This window comes from Mirounga angustirostris, unplaced genomic scaffold, assembly GCF_029215605.1.
Source record: "Mirounga angustirostris isolate CCGP_5_RB_7025 unplaced genomic scaffold, mMirAng1.0.hap1 SCAF_12, whole genome shotgun sequence".
NCBI classification, from domain to species: Eukaryota; Metazoa; Chordata; class Mammalia; order Carnivora; family Phocidae; genus Mirounga; species Mirounga angustirostris.
The window spans coordinates 36,004,765-36,026,299 of NW_026991720.1; the positions used below are offsets into that span (position 1 = coordinate 36,004,765).

Here is a 21,535-nt window from a genome sequence, read left to right on the forward strand (position 1 = left end):
AGGCCAGAATGTATAGAGCTTTGTGAGTCTAGATAAAGAGTCTGGACTTCAGCTTAATGTGTTGAAACTGGAGAGTTTTAAGCAAAGGAATAAGTGATTAATTTTTTTAATCACTAGGGTAGTAAGAAAAAACTGAGAAATAGGATACCATACAACTTGGATACTAGGACTGGGATAAGGCACACAAAAGCATATATAGCAATACCTTTATTAAATTGCCTGAGTGGGGTGGGTGCTAGTTAGAGAAAGCTAACCAAATTTATTTTAAAACTACTTGGGCCCAAAACACCCCTGCACAAACTTCTGCCACTCTATTTCAGATGAGTCAGGTCATTAACTGACATCTTAACATTTTAAAGAAAAAGCATTTTACCATCCACAGACTCTTCAAACTTCAAACCACTATCTTCAAAGTTGACACACCTAGAAACAAGCCTGTAATAACACTAACTTTAAAGTAGTCTCTGCTAACTTTAGCTAACAAATAAACATAAAGGGAAAAATAAAATCCCCAAAATGTTCACACTAAAATACAAGAGAATATTTTGTAATATATTTCAAATATACTTGATTAGAAAGGTACAAAACTAAAAGTTCAAAGCAAATGAGGCAAAGACAGAACTTTGTTAAAACAATCAAGTTTAAAGAAGCAACGCTAACAATATTACTGTGTAGTTATCCTCAGACTTCCAATATGCAAAAGACCTTCGTTTGGTTTTTTTGGCACTTCTTTGTCTCATGAAATCTTGTTGGCACATGTATTTATTCAAATAATTACGATTAGCCAACTCTATTGCTGGGTGCCTGTTAGGAGACAAGAATATAAAGCTTTGCTGTCAGTCTAGAGAGATTGGTAACATTTATGAAAAAAGATAAGGTACAAGATTACATGCTAATTATGGGCACTGAGCTGAATGTACCTGCTCTGAGAGACTGATTCTGACAGGGCAGTGACTTTATCCCTAATCCACATCACTAATAACTTACAATCTGAGGGTGTCAAATAAACTGTCGAATCTGTAAATGAGAATTCAGAAAACTGGGTGACTAGGCAAAGTTTCGATTAAAGACTTCACAGATATTGGACTTCAAGAGTGCCTTTCAGAAAGGGTTGACTTATATATGCAAATAATTCACTTAATATTTAAAAGTAATAATTTCACATCTTTTCATAAATATTTGGGGGCAGATAGGGTGGGTATCATAAAAACATGACTGAGAAGAAATCACTAAGTGGGCCATACACACACTGCACCCTTGAACTAAGGGGGATTCTCACAACCCCAGAACCCGAATAAAAGAGATCTTCCTTCAAACCATTTTTCCTAAACTCTGTGTTTCCCTACAAATGGTTTTAACATTTTCCAAAATGTCTAATTAAACGTGTTTTCCCCATTGCTTAAAAGGAATGAACAAAACGTCACAAGGCACATTTGGAAGATGGTGACAGGGGATTCCCGGCTTCGGAATGTTGGAAGCCGCTAGTTTAAAAAGAATCCGAAACAGATGGCTGTGCCCGGGTGGTATCTTCCCGCTGTTGTGTCTTCATTTCAGTCGAAGAAAAGACATAACTATTTGTGTGTCTTAAAACCTTAAATAGGGTAAAAGTCACTTGCTGTCATTTCTTTAACTCATTTTTGAGAGAGCGTTTGTACAATGACACTGAGACACTTTACCGGTAAAACGTTGCGCCGTGCGAGGAAGCCCCTCAAGCTCGCTCCTCCTCTTCTCCCGTGCAGCGTGCCCGTCACTCTCTCAGCCAGTTACAGGGGAGCGCTCCGGCGCATCCTGGGAGTCGTCGGCAGCGTGGATTGTGGGAAGTGTAGTTTGGAGACCCCGCCCTCTTCGCCATTCCTCTAATGGCTGCTTCCGGGAAGGTAAGGTACGATCTCCGCTCCAAAGGATACTTAAGATTGCCTCAGTGTATTTGTAAAACAGGGGTCATATTTGCAGCTCGCCGGGACAAAGCAGGGGTTCTTTTTAAAATCTTAATATCAAGTCATGGCACGAACTTGTCTCTGGGTTCGATTTATTTTTAGGTTTTCCTGGGCGGGCAAACTGACCAACTTTAAGTCTAGTTCCCCTGCTTGAACAAACTGTTTTCTCCAGTTATTATCCATTCCTCTCTCTTCCGTACGACCTCTTCGCTCTGCACTGACTCTGGCTGTCTCCTTAAAAATAATAATGCTGCTGATGGTGATGGTGAGTAGTTCTTAAATCCTACCCTCTTCTGATAATAGGCTCTGTCACGTGGAACCTCTTAGCCTCAGCGATCCGGAACTCCAGGAAGGGACTATTTCGAATCAGAATTATACGTAAATCCTTTTTTTGGTAAGTTTTACTAATTCCCCACAAGTTCACAGATTTACATCTTGCGTGACTTTTGCCAGATTTGTCTGCATTTCCTGGATGGGAGAAATCCTAAGAAAATGCAATTTTTACTCACTAAGGTATTTTAAGTTTACGAGTGTCTTGTGTGTTTTCTCTTTGTTCTTAATTATGTTCTGTTCATTTGCTTAGTTGATTCACATGGTGTTGGCATGATAGAGTGCGGAAAAATTGCTGGAGTCAAGGAATTATTATGAAAAGGGGAAATTAGCCTCAAATGACCATCTTTAAATACCTTTTTTTTAAAAAAAAAAAAAGGATTTTATTTATTTATTTGACAGAGAGAGATAGCGAGAGCAGGAACACAAGCAGGGTGAGTGGGAGAAGGAGAAGCAGGCTTCCTGCCGCGCAGGGAGCCCGATGTGGGACTCGATCCCAGGACCCTGTGATCATGACCTGAGCGGAAGGCAGACGCTTAACGACTGAGCCACCCAGGCGCCCCCATCTTTAAATACCTTTTATAAACTTAACCTGTTTTTTTCTACCATTAAATGAGGAGATGGGTCTGAAACTTAAATTTGAAAGGTGTGTGGATTGTTATTTATGTATCCATACTGAAATGGTGGGAATTTTTAATGATTCCTTTTTGTTTCCATGTTTGATTTCTAGAAACCTTCAGCCCTCAAGATCCAGATACCTGAAGATCCCAACATCATGACCTCAGTCTCAACACAGTTGCTCTTGGTCCTCATTTCACTGCTTTTGGTGTTGCCTGTTGTTGAAGCAGTAGAAGCTGGAGATGCAATCGCTCTCTTGTTAGGTGTGGCTCTCAGCATTACAGGCATTTGTGCTTGTTTGGGGGTATATGCACGAAAGAGGAATGGACAAATGTGATTTTGATGGGCCTTGTGCATCACACCTTGCCTGGAAAACCTTTGTGTTATTGAGGTTAAAAACTGAGCTTTAATGTCTAAAAGTTCCCAAGAAATAGGGTATTTTCACATTCTTGTCTCCCTGTAAGTGGGAACAAATTAATAATATGTTAAATGGGAAAAAAAAAAGTTTTCTTCACAATAAATAATGCACTGAAAAAAGCAGTCTATAATTCATATATGCTAGTTAGAGGGTCAAAGAAGTCAGATGACTGAAATTTACATATTATTTCATAGTTTCTTGGAATTCTCAAAGTGCATGAGATAGGAAGAAGGAAACCCTTGCCCAAAATCCTAGGAAATTGCCAATTCCTCTATCACTGAGGAGTCTTTTCTCCATATTTTTATTAGATTTTGTTTTGTTAACTCCCAACTTAATATCAAATACGGTCAGAAATTAAAATTTTTATTTCTTGGGGGAGATAAGAAAAATGTATTCAATGTATCTAATGTTAAAATGGAAACAATATTTAATGTAAAAAAATATATTGACATTGAAATGGAGAAATTTAATGTTAAAAAAAACCTTTGTATTAACTGAGTAACATCTCTATGGTGGGAAGTACTATATTAAATATAAACCCATTATGTTGTAAGTTAATGTGTGATGTTCATTTCTGTTTATTTCAGGTTGTTTTTATCTTTGTATGTACTTTTATGTCAGCTTAGTGGCAGAATGCCTTACCTTAAGTGATCACACTAGCTTATAGAAACACTATCAGTGATAAGTGAGAAATGGCAGTATCAAGGTAGAAGTCCCTGGTAGAGAATCCACAGATACAGAAGGAAAAGGTAATGGCCTATACTAATTTACACACTAACCAGATGAAACATACCCTCTCTGATCTTACTACTCAAAGTGTCCTCAAACCAGCAATATCATCTGGGGACTTGTTAGAAATGCAGAATCTCAGACCCTGTCCAGACCAATCGGATCAGAATCTGCATTTGTTTCAGGAGCCCAGGATCATTTGTGTGCATATTCAAGTTTGAGACTGTTTTAAACTGTTTGAACTCAAGAATCACCTGAAGAACTTGGAAAAACTTTCAGATTCCCAAATCTTTCTCCTAGTTGCATTGTGGTAATTTTAGGTTGGGCCCTGGAATTCTATGTGATTCTTTTGATTCTGTAGATACAAGCCAGCAGAGAATAGTCTGAGTAAATCAAACTACATGAGGTCCTACTGGAAGCAGATAATCAAGTTTTTTACTGAAATAATGCATTATCCAATCTTGCTCTCCAGGTGACATTGGGGGTCTTAATTTTGATTAGAAAACAGGCAGTAGCAACCTAAAACCCTGTTTTATAGTGCAATCCTGCAGGTGAACTCACCTGGCTTGCATGAAGGGGTTGGGTGGAAGGTACAAGAAGTGAGGGACAGCCACACTGTACAGACAGAAACTAAATAGATCTGTTTTTGTCATAGCTGTTTTATTTTTTCACATGAGAATGCACTAACATTTTTTGTTCAGATAAATTGACAGTTACACATTGTGTAATTAAAAGAACTTAATTTTACATGCCCTTTTTTTTGAAAGGTGGAAAAAGGAATGCAGATTGTAGAACAGTTTATCTTCGCTCATAAACCAGCCTACTGATACTGGCATAGAGAGGCTGCTGATTCTTCTTTATACAACTGGACTTTTTCATTGGCGTTGCGAGAAATCAAACTTAAAGTACATTTTAAATCCCAGCGTGTTAGTCATTTAGTCACCTCCAGGTACTATTTTTAAAATGATTGAAATAAGACTACAGGCAAACATTCTTTAATGAACAGTGTATTTCCAGAAGTGCCTAGAAGGAATTAGAAAACTGCCCCTTTCTTATTTTTCCCTTAAAAGTAGAGAATTATCAAGAGGTAGCATTCAGGAATTTTGACAGAATGAGGAATACCTTCTCTATTTTTAGGTTCTTTTTTACCTAGGTTGGATTATATGGCTTAGCCTGAAAAGAACAGAAACTTTAACAGTGGCTCTTAATCTTTTTAGGGCCACCAGCTCCTTTGAGAATCTGATGAAAACCATGGTCCTTTTCCTTTGAAAAATGCACATACATGCTGGCATTTCTTCGATTAATTTCGAGTAGTGCACAGAGCTGAAGCCCATCAAGAAATCCCAAATTAAAAATTACTGTGCTTGTCTTTTTTTTTTTTTTTTTTTTGAGATTCTTTCAAATTCTGGAATTTCTTGATTTGCTCTGTTGGATAACATCTGTGGAGCAGTTATAGGAGGAATGAGATTGACATATGTCCCTCAAGTGCCAGCATAATTTATAGATGTCTAGTAAATGCTTTGTGCATGTTAGCTCAGTTAAGTTCAGTTACAAAGGCAAAAGACTAAGAGTTGAAATCAACAAGAAGTGCTGGTAACCCACCCATTCCTCTAATGTCCAAAATCTGTGCATTTCCTGCATCGCTTCTTTCTGGCTGCTTTCAAGATTTTTCTCTCTGTTCTTAGTTTTCAGAAGGTTGACTATGATGTGTCTTGGCATGAATATGTTTGGGTCCTGTTTGGGGTCTGCTCAACTTCTTAAACCTGTAGGTTTATGTCTTTTCCCCAATTTAGGTAATTTTCAGCCATTATTTTTTCAAATACTCTTTCAGCCCCATCCCCTTTCTCCTTTCCTCTTGGGACTCCAGTGACCCAGTTGTTGGATCCTCTGTTGCAGTCTCACTTGTCCCTAAGGCTTTTTATCTTTTCAGTCTTTTTTCTCTGTTGTTCAGACTGGGCAATTTCTCATGTTCTATCCTCAAGTTCACGGATTGTGCCCATGTATGTTTCAGTTTTAATTTTGCATTTGACTTTCTTTGTAGCTTCGATTTCTTTGATGAGCCTTGCTGCTCTTTCATTTGTGGAGCATGTTCATAATTGTTCATTGAACTTTTGTGACGGCTCCTTCAAAATCCTTGTCATAATTTAACATCTGCGTCATTTCAGTATGGGCATCTGTTGATTGTCTTCTCTCATTCAAGTTGAGATCTTCCTTGGAATGATTTTCCATTAATACCCAGACATTTTGGGTATCATATTAAAAAGACTGGCTCATCTTAAAAGGTTGTGTTTTAGCAGGCCTTCTCTGACAATGCTGCCTCAGGGCAAGGGAGGTTGTTGCCTCCTTACTGCCAGATTCAGGTAGATGTGCAGGGACACCTCACAATTGTTCCCCACGTGCCCTCCAGTGACCCCGAAGGTGGGATCCTGGGATCCAAACTTCCTACATGGCCTCCACTGGCCCATGGCCATTGGCATTTCTGGGTTGCCAGCTTAGGAGTACCTAGTACCTAGTCAGAGATCTATGAGGAAAAAGAAAATCCAGAAAATTCACTACTATGTCTTTCTTCTGGTCCTGAGTTCCTAGCTGACCTGCCTTCTTTCCACCTTTCAGAATCTTACTGATTGATTGATTGATTGATTGATTGACTGATCATAACCTGAGTTGAAACTAAGAATCAGTCACCCAACCAGCTGAGCCACCCAGGTGCCCCTCCTTTCAGAATCTTCTTATGTTTGTTTTATACATAATGTCCAGGGTTTTCAGCTGTACATACTTAGTGAAAGAAATAGGAGAAAGGATGTCTACTCCCATCTTCCTGGAAGCAGAAGTCTCCTCAGTGCATATTTAAAGAGTGAATTTTCTAGAGAAAAAATGCCAGGTAAAGGATTGATTCAGGATATTTCACTTAACAGACCTTTGTCCTGTGATCCATGTCTGCCCTCTCCTCTTCACCCACCCATCATATTATTTATTTCTGTCTTTACTCAATAAGCTCAATTAAGGGGGCGCCTAGGTGGCTCAGTCATTAAGCGTCTGCCTTCGGCTCAGGTCATGATCCCAGGGTCCTGGGATCGAGCCCCGCATCGGGCTCCCTGCTCAGCGGGAGGCCTGCTTCTCCCTCTCCCACTCCCCCTGCTTGTGTTCCTGTTCTCGCTCTCTCTGTCATATAAATAAATAAAATCTTTAAAAAAAAAAAAGCTCAATTAAGAAGTATGACTAACAATGAAGAATGCAGGCGTGCAGATGAAGTTTGAAGAAAGTGAGCTGTATCCATATTTTGTCTCAGCAACAAGAGTGTAAGGACAGCTTCTTTAAAAACTGCTCTGAGGGGCACCTGGGTGGCTCAGTCGTTAAGCGTCTGCCTTCGGCTCGGGTCATGATCCCAGGGTCCTGGGATCGAGCCCCGCATCGGGCTCCCTGCTCGGCGGGAGGCCTGCTTCTCCCTCTCCCACTCCCCCCTGCTGTGTTCCCTCTCTCACTGTGTCTCTCGCTGTCAAATAAATAAATAAAATCTTTAAAAAAATAAATAAATAAAATAAATAAATAAAAACTGATCTGATACCAAATGTATCAACTGTGAAGGAACCAGCTAGATCCAGGAAATCTCAAAAGCTAAACATCATGTGCACCTTCACCCTCTTAGGCTTTCCAAGCTCTGCAAAAGCTTGTCAAATGCCATTTCCAACTTTGGATAAAGGAACGATGATGTAGCTATACAGCCTGAAGCACATAATGAAGGGAGAAGAATTCTCTATGTACAAACCATCTCCCTCCCAAAGACTCAAATACTCTCTTTGTGGTATTACAATAGAAGTGAAGAAAGAGCCTAACCTCTGAAATCCAACAGATGTAGATAACCAGGCTCCACCACTTAAAATTTGATCTTGGGCAAGTCACTTCTTTTAAATTTCTGTCTCCCTATTTGTTAAATGGTGATAATAACAGTACCTACCTCATAGATAAATGAGGAATACATGAAATAGTAAGTGCAAAAGGCTTGGCAGGCTTAAGGTCATTATTACTGGTATTTGGAGATATTTTCTAGACATGGGGGATAATACTTAATAAGCATTAATTTTGTACTTATATATTACACAAATCTCATATTAAATAGCCACTATATTTTAATTTTGACATTTTCCCTGAGTATTTGTTTTCTTTATCATAATCTTTCTTCTACCATTGTAGGCTTACAAACTGATAAAACTCAAAGACATGTGAATGAAAGAAAATTTGGCTTCCCTAAATCTTCCCCAAATTTTGAAGGGAAGGAAAGAAAAGAATTGATTCTGTTTTAGTAATTCCCAATGTGTTGACCATAAGTCTTTACTAATTGACACAAAAGCTTAGCAGTAACTGCTTCGTCATCTAAGGAGATACAAGGAATTTGATTCTGCTTGTTCAGGAACATAGCAGATTGGGTCTATATTCCACTAGGAAAAGTGCTCTGACAATTCTCATCTCCTTAGAAGTTATCAAGATATAAGCAACATAAAATTTGTTAAATGTTTGTTTCCTATAGGGAGTGGAGAGGGAGCCCTTATTTAGACTTATTGATCCCAGACAGAATTTTTATTCTTAGGTGAGAACAGGGCCAAGTCAATAAATATGTGTATACAAGAGCATGTTTCAAATTTTCTAATTTTTAATAACGTCATTTTTCTAAATCATTTATGTGATTAAATAATAGACATCTAATAACTAAATGCAAGAGGCAGAAGACCAGAAAAATGTGATTGCTGCAAAATACTAAAATGTGGTTCGATTTTCCATTGATTTGTAATATAAGAGCAACAATACCTTCTCACATGTTCCCACTGAGTCCATTATATATGGGTGATTAAAATTTTGAAAATATTAGTTGGCACTTGATAATCTGAAATGAAATTATGAAATTTTATATACAAGAGGGTTAATTATTTTTAAAGGGCTAATCATGTAGCACTTTGTTAAACATTGGGATTATAAATATCATATTTCTCAATATTAATCAAGATAATTATGCTCTGGATAAATGTGCATAAATCACTTAACAAAAGAATTTAAAAGCAGGCATGATCACCAAGAACAGAAAGTATACCATATTCTATTTCAGATGATTTGTCAGAACAACCCTTTCATTTTACCACAAAAATTACCAGGGCATTTCGATAGCAACATAAAACAATTTTATGGGTCCTGTGATGACATATGCCCACTCTCACTTGTTTAATCAACATTTTTCAAGACATCATCACTGCAATTTAGAGAGAAAAAAAATAGGCAGTTGTCCTTGAGCCAATAATTTAACCTACACAATTTCTTCAGTAATGTCTAAAAGATTTCCTAGTGATAGAATTTTGTGGTTCCATAAAAGGAGTTTTACTAATTTCAAAACTAATAAAGTCTAATGTGTTAAAAAAATTGTAATTACCCATTTTCATTCGACAGCCTGAGGAGCTGATTTCCTCTTCGAACTCCTCACTAAAAACTGTAGTCTAGTCATTTGGTACATTTTTGGATTTCAATTGACTGAAGCGGGGGCAGCTCATTTTCTGTACTGAACGAGTATGATTAGGGATTGTCTCAAGAAGGAAGAATAAAAACAAACCGTAGCCCTGACACTCCCACTCACAGCAAACATCCCACACACTAATTGATGTCGGCCTGACAGTATCCAGAAAGAAGCAACCTTGCAGTTTATTGAGCTCAGTCTTTTCTGGCACTACTGATGGGACTCTGCTAACAGGCACCATCTTCCCGGTGACCAAGACAAAGAGTTGAGAGCATGCATAGCACCCTCCTCTCCTTCATACTGCACCTCCAAGCCATGCCTAGGTCTTATAGAATCCATCTCCAAGTTGTGCCTAGGATTCACCCACTTCGCTCCATCCTCATGGCTCCTACCCAACTTCAGACCACCATCATATTATGGAGGAGATCCACAGCAGCACTCTAGCTGGTCTTCTGACCTCCCATCTTAACCCTCTGTGATCTTTTCTCAACACGACAACCAGGTCCCCTATTTCTCCAGTCTAATCTCTGTCCATGACCCTCAACCTTCCTTACACTCTAGCTTTCAGGCATATGGTTTTTCACTTCCTAGAAAGCACCATGTGTGTTCCCTCCCTCTCTCTCTCTCTCATTTTCCCTACTTCCTCTGCTTTCTACATCTACATGTTCCTTCCTCTGCCTCTAGTTTTCTCAAGTTCTCCTTCCTAGCACTTCTTTAGAATGTCTTCCCTGACCCTTCCTATCTGAAATATATATTCCACTGTGTGCTTGCCAGCATTCTTTACATCTCCTATCAGGCACATACCACTCTGGATTTGAATCTCTGCTTATTTTTGTCTCAACCAATCCCAACCTGGGATGTTAGGCTTCTAAGCTCTGTGAGGACGGACTGGATTACTAATTCACTATTATATTTCTGGCTTCTAGCACAATGCCTGGCATATAGAAATTACTGCTCACTCAGTCTTTTATAGAATGAATATGTGGTACAAAATTAACATAGCAAAGGGATGCCCCAGCCGAGGATACACAGTAGATCACTGAGCCTGTATGTGCCCTTCCTGTCCTCAGTACAGCTCTACCAACCTTTCAGATTTTCCATGGGTAGGTCTGAGATTCAATGCAAGATTTTACCATTTTCTTGGACATCTAAATAATAATTGTGGAACATGATTTTAATAAGTATTAACATATAATCTAGTTGGGTAATTACATACACTATTTCTAAAAACTTGCATTGGAAGATCTTCTCCTTCATCTCCTTCTCATTCTCTTACTCATTCTATCCTCCAGCAACACCAGACTCACTGAATTACCAAAATCAAATGCCTTGCCATATTTCTATGCTCATCCTTCATTTGCTTTGTAAATATCATCTCGTCCAAGAAGCCTTTCCCCAAAGAAGTTAATAATATCCATCCTCCAGAATCTGCAGTGCATTGTTTATACCTATATTAATGTATTTCATGAAGCCTTATTTTATGGTTATTTAGGTATTTATTATCCCTTTTACACCACCACCCCCACTAGTCTTTCCCTTCCATCCACCTCTACCCCATCACCTATATCTTAATCTTAAAATCAAGATTGTGTCTTTTTATTAGTGTAAGTACTCACACACTCTGTCCGCGTTGTTAGATGTTTCAGTGGATACTTGTTTCTTTATTTGTGTATTGAATTTAGTTCCTAAAAACTCCTGAAGAACAGATTAAAATAGCACTGAATAAACAGATCTATATGCTGACAGAGATATAATACTGAAGCTAATATTATTGCTTTTTAATAGCACTACAGGTTGGGAGTTTTCCTTTCACACACAAATGTGTGAACTCTATCTTTCGGAAAGCAGTTGGCAATTCATATTTACTCTAAATGTCATCCTTTGAAAAATATCCACTGTGAAGTAATCACAAGACAGCTGTCAACATATTGTAGTTCTTAGATGATGCTACAGGTGTTGTAAGGTGACAGGTGATGTTAGATGACAGGTGATGTCAAAGCCTACATTTCATTCAGGTGAGAACGTTTTATCAGAAAAAAAATTAAGAGGAGAAAAGATACCTGGAGTCCTTCTACATTTCTAAAGAAAACTCTCAAGTAAAGGGCCCCAAATAGAATTCCACTTCTCATCCTTAGTCATGGTGAATGGACTATCATGGAGCCACTTCATAATTCCACCCTGCTGTCCTATTGGATCTTTCACTCAAGTGTTACGACTTTCTACTTCTGAAGAGTAAATCAGTTCAGTACCCAGGTCTGACTGAAGTACAAAGAAGCAGTAAAAGTCTCTTTTTTTTCATATCCACTTGTTCATCCAAATATTTGGGCCTCTATAAAATAATTCTCTTAGGAAAATGTAGACTTAATTTTATTGATGCTGCCATTACTCAAAGCATATTTGGTACTCATATTTGGCCTGTGACATGCTCCTTCAAATACTCCCAATGACGGGAAGACTTTGTCATTGAACTTTTGGTTTTGGAAATGAATCAGAAGTAAATGAGAGCTGAGGCCTGTGTGCGAATAAGGTAGGTGACCAGGAAAAAACCACTTGGTGAACTAAGTCTCAAATTGTATGAGAGCTTTGTAGTCTCACATTTTACAGATGAAGACACTAAGGCTTGGAGTGGTTTGATAAATGAATTGACAAGTGACTCCAAAGTAACAAAAAATTTTTTTCTGCAACTCATAAACCAAAATAACTGGTTATTCCACTGTGTAATATACTATTTTTGACTAAAGAAATTATGAAATAACATTGAATAATGATATAACATAATAACAAAATGACCCATACCTTACCTGCCCTCAGTAAAACTACTTTCACTTTTTCATGTCACCTTCCACATGCATGAATTTAACAAACCTAGAATAGGGCATACATACCATTTTGTTTTCCAGTTTTTTATTTAACATTTAAGTATTTCATGGTTATTTTAACAACCAAATAATATTCCATCCCATAGACTTGCCATCACTTATTCAAAATCTATTCATTTACTAATGTTGGACCTATCAATGGCTTCCAACACCTTGCCATTATTGATAACACAATACTGTAAAAAGCAAAATAAGTCATTCTTACCAAGCGCCAAATAAACATTCCTATCATACGGTTCCAACATAGAAATTAATTTTTAAATATTAATTTTAGATCATAATTCAGCAGACACAGATATGTACACAAATATATTTATGAAGTGTCTGTCATCCTGATCCTCTAAAGAAGCCATATTTTCAAACTGGAGGACAATTAAGGTTACTATATAGTACTGCACTAGAAATGCTTGGCATCTAGGATTATAAAAGACTTTTGAAATCTAGATGTAGAAAGGAAGGTTTCTTTTTTTTAAAGATTTTATTTATTTATCTGACAGAGAGAGAGAGAGCACAAGCAGGGGGAGCTGCAGGCAGAGGGAGAGGAAGAAGCAGGCTCCCCACTGAGCAGGGAGCCTGACAAGGGGGGGCGGGGGGCTCATAGGGCTCAATCCAAGGGTCCCAGGATCATGACCTGAGCCGAAAGCAGACACTTAACAAACTTAGCCACCCAGGAAGGTTTCTATCCAGGGAAAGAAGATGACAAATCTCTTACTAGAGAAAAGGCCCAGAGTCACTCTGCACATTTATGATAAGCAGTCTATAAATGTGAAAAGAAAAATCTTGAATATTCATTTTCAAAATTATTCTTATGGTTTTCATAATTGAAAGTAAAGATTACTTGTCCAATGATCCCTGCATTTATTATTATTAGTGGTCAGTAATAATGATAGCTATCAAGAAATATTAATTTAATTATTATTAAAATAATAAGCACCAAACCACATAGTGAAGTGTTTCTTTCCTCAGTGCTGTTGCTACATGACAGAAGTTTATGAAAACACAGCTCAGAAAGGTTGTGTGATGTAGTGAAAAGAATACTGAACAAGAAGTCAAAGAGATAAGGATCCTAGTTCTGGCTACACAGCAAACAGGTTATGGGCACTGGGCAAATCACTTACCAGTTAACCTCAGCCTCATTTTCTCAATCTGTAAAGGAAAATACAAATGAGTAGAAATGGTCTACCTAAGACACCTATTCCACTGACAGGAACTTCGAAAAAGAATTCCTCTTTGATGAAGGATGTGCAAGGTAAAGTAAGGCCTTGCCAAACAGGTTACCCAGAAGTAAAGCCAGCCTTGAAAAAAGGCAGAAGTAGGTCCTTGATAGATGACATGATTTAAGGAGAGCCAGCAGGAAACACCCAAAAACCAATGCCTGTGTGCTATACACTCTTCAGTATTTTTGTGATCTCTGCAATTCTACTGTTAATGGTGCCTCTTCTAGGTCTTGAAGACTTCCTCTGTTGAATGTTAATATGACTTGGAGTCTGCACCTTAAATTAAAAATGAGAACCTCCAAAAGGAACTCCAAATTGGGATTAGACTCTTGAGATTGGGAGTAGGTAGAGGATGATGGATAAAATTTCCTGGGGAGAGGACAAGGGTGATCAATGCCCCCAAATTCATAGACAGTTAAACTGTGTGACCGGGGTTTGGCCCTGCTTACAACAATGTTTAATGCGGGGGGGGGCACCTGGGTGGCGCAGTTGGTTGGGCCTACATATTTGTAGGTTGACTTAAGGACTCTATCCACAAAATAACCCAAATGGTTTAAATAACAAAATAAAGGATTTTATAGGAAAAAATATAATCTACTTTGGTAGCCTGACAAAAACCAAATAGAATCAAAATAAAATTCAAATTAGTAGCATTACCATAAAAATATAAAATCAAAGCAAGGGAAGAGCACTGTATGATTTTATACCATGATGGCTGTTGCAAATTTGTTTGTATATTTTATTTTTCTATATAATATTGACATAAAATGGTTGCGATAGTGGTTTTTTTAAGTGAGTGGCAGAACTCCTATTGCAAAGAAGAGGTTCCCTTCCCACCTTGGGCTTGATAAGAGAGCCTACACCTCAGTGTACTCAATGACACCACCTGGGTGGTGCAGTCGGTTGGGTGTCTGACTCTCGGTTTCTGCTCAGGTCATGATCTTAGGTTGGTAATATCAAACCCCACGTGGGGCTCGGGGCTCCACCAGAGTATGCTTGAAATTCTCTCTCTCTCCCCGTCTCCCTCTGCCCCTCCTCCCACTCACACTCTCCCCTACCCCTGCTCTCTCCCTCTCAAATAAATAAATAAAATCTTTAAAAAAAAATAAGAGAAGGCAGAAAGGAAGAAAGGGAGGAAGGAAATTATTCTATTTAAGGGAACCCATAGTTATTTTAAAGACCTTCTACAGTAATGAAGAATTGTATGGATAAAATGAATTTTCATTTATGTTTTTATTTTTAATAAAAGCAAGAAAAGAAAGATGCATACTTGGTCCAACTAGGAGCCTATTGCATTGGTTTTAGGAAGAGAGGTTAATTGTTTTGTCAGGGAAGCAGCCAACAGGCGAGGGGCTGAGAATAGTTGGATTGTTTTCCTCCTACCTCTCTGCTATTCCTTTACTATCTTCTTAACTGGTTTCTCTTGCTCTTCTGATGCCTTAATGTTCATTCATTCTTTAAGTCTCAGATGTTGGCCTTCTCCTCATACCTTTTCTTAGAGAATCCCTCTGTTTCCATTCCACCTCCATCAGTGTGGCCCCCGGGCTTCCATTATGAGCAGACAACTCCCAGATGGCTGGCCCTGACTTTTCACGTTCCAATTCAAGACCGACTAGCACTTATAAATGATGCCATATGAATGGCTGTCACCTCATGTTCCTTTGCTAAAATTAAACTTAACTTCCTGTCAAAACTGAATGCCTTGTCTGATTTCTCTTTGCGCGCGTGTGTATGTGCATGCATGCGTCTGTGAGTGTATGTGTGTGTGTGCCAGCCAAGCTTAAATTTGTTCTATTCTCATAACCAGGCAATAATGCTGACCTCCCTTGCTTCTTTCTCAACACAGTTCTTTCTATTGACTGTTGTATCACTCTAGTACTCACGCCTGGACTTATTTCTCACAAATTCAAATATTTTAGAATTGCAAGTCTCTGGCTTTCATCAGCCTGTCAAGGAGAAAAAAAAATGGGAGTGGGGGTATGAACCAAATCAGGGTTTTTCACCTATGTTAATTAGACCCCTAGGCTCCACAGAGCTTCCTTGGGGGCTGCCAAATCAGACAATAAAAGACCAATAGAGTATGGCTCCAGCCCCCAGGCCCACTTTTCCCACAGCAGCTCCACCATTATCTGTTTCATATGTGACTTTCAAGTATGATCTCATCTGGAAAAAAAACTTGTAACATTACCTTAAGAAAAATAAGTTTGAAAACCACTGTTAGGTGACTTTTTAAGGATCTCAACTCTAAAATTCAAATCCTATGGAATCTGGTAATGTAATTATTAAGATAGTATGAAAGAAAGTCCTCTTTGGCTTCTCCTTCTGTGCATCGTTAGATCAATTTTGGCTCTGGCAACCTGAAGAATTTGAATGAAATTAGGGTAAAAATGCCGGAATTATTGTGAGTTTCCCAACAGTCCGCAGGATGATTTAGTAAGCCTCTGTAAGTCCCCAGCTTCCGTGATAAAGTAGGGGCACATCCCGAAGACCGCAATTTCTGAAGTCCTTAGGATCCCCATCTTCTTCCCAAACTGAAGCACATCATGATGATATGCTTCCCAGCCCACCTGTATTTCATCTGCACACAAAAAGGAGTTTCTGGGCTCCAGGTCCACGGAGATTTGATAGTTTTGGCTTTTTCTTTCTGTTTCATGTCCCTTTGCAACAGTAAATAAATAAACAAATAGCATTTAACAAGTGTTGCCCTGGAGCGTGAAACCGGCTGGTTTGACGTCAAGGTGCAGGAGGCGAAAGGCTGAAAGTGGGTTCTGTGATTGAGGTCTAGAAAGTAGCAGCTGAGCAAACCGTGCGTGCGCAGGGGTGAGGGCGGGGGTGATTGCCGCAGAGCCACGCTTCACACGCAAGGCAGCGAAGACTTCGTCCAGGCTTCAGGTCTTGGCGATCGGTTTTTCTCTTCAAGTCTGCTCACCAGCTTGACATTTGTGCACCTGATTAACTCTGAGTATAAGAATTCACCTCATACTCAGAGAGACCTCATACTCAGAGACTTACTATTCTTATCTCTACAGAAAGGCTTTAGGCCTAAGGGATCGGACCTGGTTTGAGCGCTGAACGTGTGGCTAGTCTGAATTGAGATGCCCGTAAGCAATGCAAAATAGACACTGGATTTTGAAGACCTAGTGAGAAAAAATATGTAAAATGTCTTCTTAATACTTTTGTATTGATTATATGTTGACTCACATTTTGGAAATTATTTGGATATATTGGTTTAAATAAAATACATTATTAAAATTAGTTTTACTTGTTTCTTTTTATTCATATTTTGGCTACTGGAAATTTTTAAATTATATATGTGGCTCACATTAACTATCTATGGAAAGACTGGTTTAGACTCTAAAGGAACAGTGATATACTGAGAGTGCATAAGACCTAGTGACGAAAAAAAAATTTAAATCAAGTTTCTGATTTTACTGCTTCTTGAGGTAAGTCACTTAAGCACAAATCCCAGCTTTTTCATTGACCTTGGGCAAGTTAATTAGATCTCTCTGTGCCCCAAGGTTTTTCATCAGTAAAATGAATCATGCAACCTATCTTATGAGGTTTTGTGAAAATCAAATAAATTAATAAATGCAAAGAACAACTGTCACATTATAAGCACCATAAACTATGAATTATTCATATCCCTAAACTTGTTTTTTTATTACACTAAAAGAAGGATAGATACTTCATAGGATGAAGTTAGAATATACTCTAATATATTTAAAATTAATTTATAAATCATAAAAACTAGGTAAATGTTAGTAACAGTTCAGTTCTAAAAGTCGTTAAATCTCGGCAACCCTGATGGTCTTTACAAAGTTTCAGTCCTCCAAGTTAAATATGAGTACAGCATTCATACTCCTTCATCCTAAAGTGTCAGTAGGTTGGCCTACTGTGCATATTTTTGTATCCTATCACAGACTGTGCTGAGAATGACTTTTTAGTAAAACATCAGAAGAGCGTAGGATTGATGCCAACCTTACTCTCAAAGTCATGTTTATACATATATACTGGGGCATTTAAATTGCTCTCTCAATAATTTTGATACCGCATAGTTTTTGAGTTGACTTTTTGGGCTTTCCAGAACATATTGTACGTTAGAAGTATTTGAACATACTGTAAGAAAAGATTTCAACCACAATATATGGTGCAACTCCTGAGGGTAAGGAAGAGATTGTTCTTTAATTTCTTTTCAAAATAGCATGCATACCTGAAGATTTATCAGAATAACAGATGTAAAAGAAGAAGTGATTCTTAGGATAATTTTTTCAATGAAAACCTTTATTCATTTATTTCACTAATAGTTGCTAAGTGGCTATTACCTGCCAGGCACTATTCTAGGTACCAGGGACATAAAGATAATCAACATAGACAGAAATCTTGCCTTCATGAGGCTGTTCAGTATCAAAATTATTAAGAGAGCAAGTTAAATATAGAACATATGCATATATACCCAAGTTAGATGGTTATGTTGGTAGGCATCAATCCAGAGCTTTTTTGACTTTTTACTAAAACACCATTTTGAACTTAGTCTGTGAGTAGGATCAAAAATTCAGTCCATCTCTTTGCTAAATGTCAGTGTATGCATGATCTTCTGTAGTAAAGACTCATTATGAAACCCCAGCAAGAATCTCACCTATTCAATGCCAGATGGCACAAAAACAAACCATTTATAGAGTGGATTACAAGTAGGCTATATACAAAAATGCTGTCTCCACATGATTCCTAGTCTTTCAACCAAGTGCCAAGGATTTATGTGCTTAATTCCCATTAGAATTTACGAGAATTAACAATGCATGAATGAAAAAAATATATATATCCTTAACTGAAAAGTGAAAATCTTGAAGACCGCCCCCCCAAGATAAAAGTTCAAATTTTGCATGCATTTTTGATAAGAGCCTTTTAAAGTTACATTTTAGAACCGTTGAGGTTGTAAGTGGGGAGCAGATTAAGCATGTGCTGACTTGGCTTCACAGAGGCTGAATTTTGGAAAGGTTGCATGGCCCAGTGGAAACACTCCCTGGTCTAGGAGTCCACAGACCAATTTGGTTTTAGTCTCTAGCTCAAGAACTTAAAACTTTCTGGGTGCAGAAGGACCAATGTATGTGAAAGTGTTTTATATAATGCTAAGCAGTAAATACTCCTGTACCTGCATACAAGACATACTTGAACAAGTAAATACCTCATTGATAGAGAATTTTAAATCTTATATGATAGAGTTATTGTTTTTAATTAACTGATCAGATATACTAGGAAAGAAATGCAAGAAACCCATGATCCCCTCGGAAGAAAAACCTGGAGCTTAAAAAGAGCTGTGACTGTCAAGGGATTTAATAAAAGCAGAACAAAATGACAGCAGTCATAGACCTACACACCACAACCCCATAGTGACTAGAGGACACACTACACTACATTAAGACTGCCAGAAATTTTTGTGTTAAGAATTATCACAGGAAGATAAATCATTTACTTGGAGGCTTATCACTGGTGTTTATCCCTCCAGCTTACCCAGACAACCGCTTGCCCAAACAACTAGCAACTAGTTCTGAAAATGTTAGAATCATACCTCTATTCTACAGTTTTAATTGGGACTAAGTGATATGAGACCCACAGCCAAAAAGTATTTCAAATATTGGAACTCTTGGCATTGGGCCACTTCCACATCGACCTCTTAAGCCTGTTCACCTGCCCATCTCTATGCAGCCCAGTGACATTCCAAGAGACGATGGGTAACAGCGAGAAGCACAGACAATAGAGTTTGTAGATGTAAGACATTTTGTGTTTTGAATCTTTATAAATAAGACTCACATTTGTCATAATGCATGCATACAACAGTATTCTTTATACCCCATGGAAATGATTAATGATCCTTTTGACAATAGCCATGCCAGAAAACAACAGCTATAAATCACATACCAACTGCCAATACAGAACGCCATAATTCTAGATCAGATAAAGGAGAAAGGCAATCCTGACCAAGTTCTTCTATGCAGTGAAAGTGTATACACCCATCCCTAGTTATTACTGCCTTCTGAGAATGAGCTACCACCCTGTTTCAAGTTGTTGGAAGCATTGTCCTATGCTCCCCCTTATTCCCGAGATTACAAACTCTATCATCAGTTCTGGCCTTTGTTCAAGCTAAGAGGACTTAAAGAGTGATTTGGCTGGTATCTTTTTAATTATATTCAATTAGTAAGATGAATCAGCACTATTTTATATAAGAACCTCTTATATTCAGCTCTTATTTATGCCTGGTAATGCAAGGAAAGAGGTATCTTCTAAAAAGAAGACAAAGAAAAAGCAAGAAAGGCAATCCTGATTTTTGCCTAAGAGTAAAATCATTCCTGTGAAGTCTTTTTTTTGTTGTTAAAGATTTTATTTACTTGACAGAGAGAGACACAGTGAGAGAGGGAACACAAGCAGGGGGAGTGGGAGAGGGAGAAGCAGGCTTACCACAGAGGAGGGAGCCCGATGTGGGGCTCAATCCCAGGACCCTGGGATCATGACCTGATCTGAAGGCAGGCGCTTAACGACTGAGCCACCCAGGTGCCCACATTCTTATGAAGTCTTTTTCCAAATGGCTAAATGGCCAGTTTCTATTTCAACCCCTTTCCTGTTTGTCCTATAGATAATTATGAATAAGCCATAGGCAAAACTAGAGTAGGGGATATTCATCATTTAAATTTTTTTTTTATTACTGAGCCTTTTACTTCTCTATTGATAAATCAGTTTTGATTTTGTTTTTGGAATACATCACCCTTTTGGCTATTAAAAAACTAATTAACATGAGTCCTAAGCCAAATAAAATCTGCAGACATTTCATCACATATTTGAGCACCAGGTTAGGGGCTCAAAGCATAAAATATCTGCTCTTGGCTTAAAATCTGCACGAGCGACCTTAAGTTACCAGAAAACGGTTTGACATTACTGAATAGTAAAGCACATAAGGAATCATGTAAATGCTAACATAATAAAGCTAAGAAGCAACCAAAATTTCCCCAAATCCAGAGTAAATCCTTGGCCAAGAAAACTTTCTGCCCATAACACAAATAATTATCCCAACCTTATTAAATTAAGAAAAACACAGAGTTCAGTTGGAGGCTGTGTCATTGTTTTTCACTGTTTTTCTTTTATATCCTCACACTGCCCAGCACAGCACCCTTTATGTAGTCGGTTCATAACTCACATTCAACAAAAATGGGTGTAGTGTCCTCCACGTGCCAGGTTCTGTCTGGGCACCGAGAAGAACAGGGCAAAATAAGACAATGTTTGTATTCCCATAGGAGTCGTATTCCAGTTGAGACTAGAGTTTGCTGAATAAAGGAAATAATGTTGCCCCAGGACTTACTCTTAAATCCTTTTTAATGTAAAATCAGGCAGATAATACCACACTTTTATTTTTACCAAATGTCAACCAAGTTAAAGTAGTAACCATATTTACGAGGTATGGAAAGAGAAAATTATAAAGTTTAAAAAAATTAGTAGAAATGATGGGTGGTCTCTCATGGTTCATCTCTCCCTCCAATTCCCCCCGCCCATTTTTCCCTTCTTAAATGCAGGCATCCCCTTCATTTTTCAGTTTGCCCAGAGGGAGTGGAATGGGTAGTTTTTTAAATTTATTTTACCTCAACTTCCTTCTCTCTCAACAATCTCTCCCTTGGTAATGTCACCCAACACTTATTCTAGCTCTACCGTCATCTACAGGTACTTCCTGAATTTGGGCTCTTCACTTCCAACAGCATATATCTCAATACTGGAATGTTCCACCAGCATTTCACATTCAATACGTCTAAAATTAACTCAGGATCTTACTTACCAAACCAACCCTCTCTTTTTAAACTTTTGCTGCCCCAGTTAATGGTGTCTCCTGCCTCCCAGTTACCCAAGCTCCAAAATTTACTCTTCAATCT

General features: G+C 38.2%; 1 protein-coding gene and 1 long non-coding RNA gene across 5 annotated transcripts in view; one reads left to right on the forward strand and one right to left on the reverse strand.

Annotated features, from left to right (window-relative positions):
- Positions 1-1,808, reverse strand: part of LOC123835379 (uncharacterized) — a 459,456-nt gene extending 457,648 nt beyond the window's left edge. For all 4 annotated transcript variants that reach the window (XR_010406420.1, XR_006788732.3, XR_010406421.1 and 1 more), the window contains exon 1: positions 1,677-1,808. This is a non-coding gene — a long non-coding RNA (uncharacterized LOC123835379). The remainder of the gene's footprint in view (positions 1-1,676) is intronic.
- Positions 1,741-3,856, forward strand: SMIM30 (small integral membrane protein 30). Its single transcript, XM_045865112.2, has 3 exons — positions 1,741-1,877; positions 2,241-2,331; positions 2,998-3,856. The coding sequence occupies exon 3, from the start codon at positions 3,043-3,045 to the stop codon at positions 3,220-3,222; it is 180 nt and encodes a 59-aa protein (XP_045721068.1). The 5' UTR covers positions 1,741-1,877; positions 2,241-2,331; positions 2,998-3,042; the 3' UTR covers positions 3,223-3,856.
- Positions 3,857-21,535: the final 17,679 nt, after the last annotated feature.

Excerpts from the sequence above, each read along its gene's own strand:
- SMIM30 (XM_045865112.2), top strand. The coding sequence starts at position 3,043 with ATGACCTCAGTCTCAACACAGTTGCTCTTGGTCCTCATTTCACTGCTT.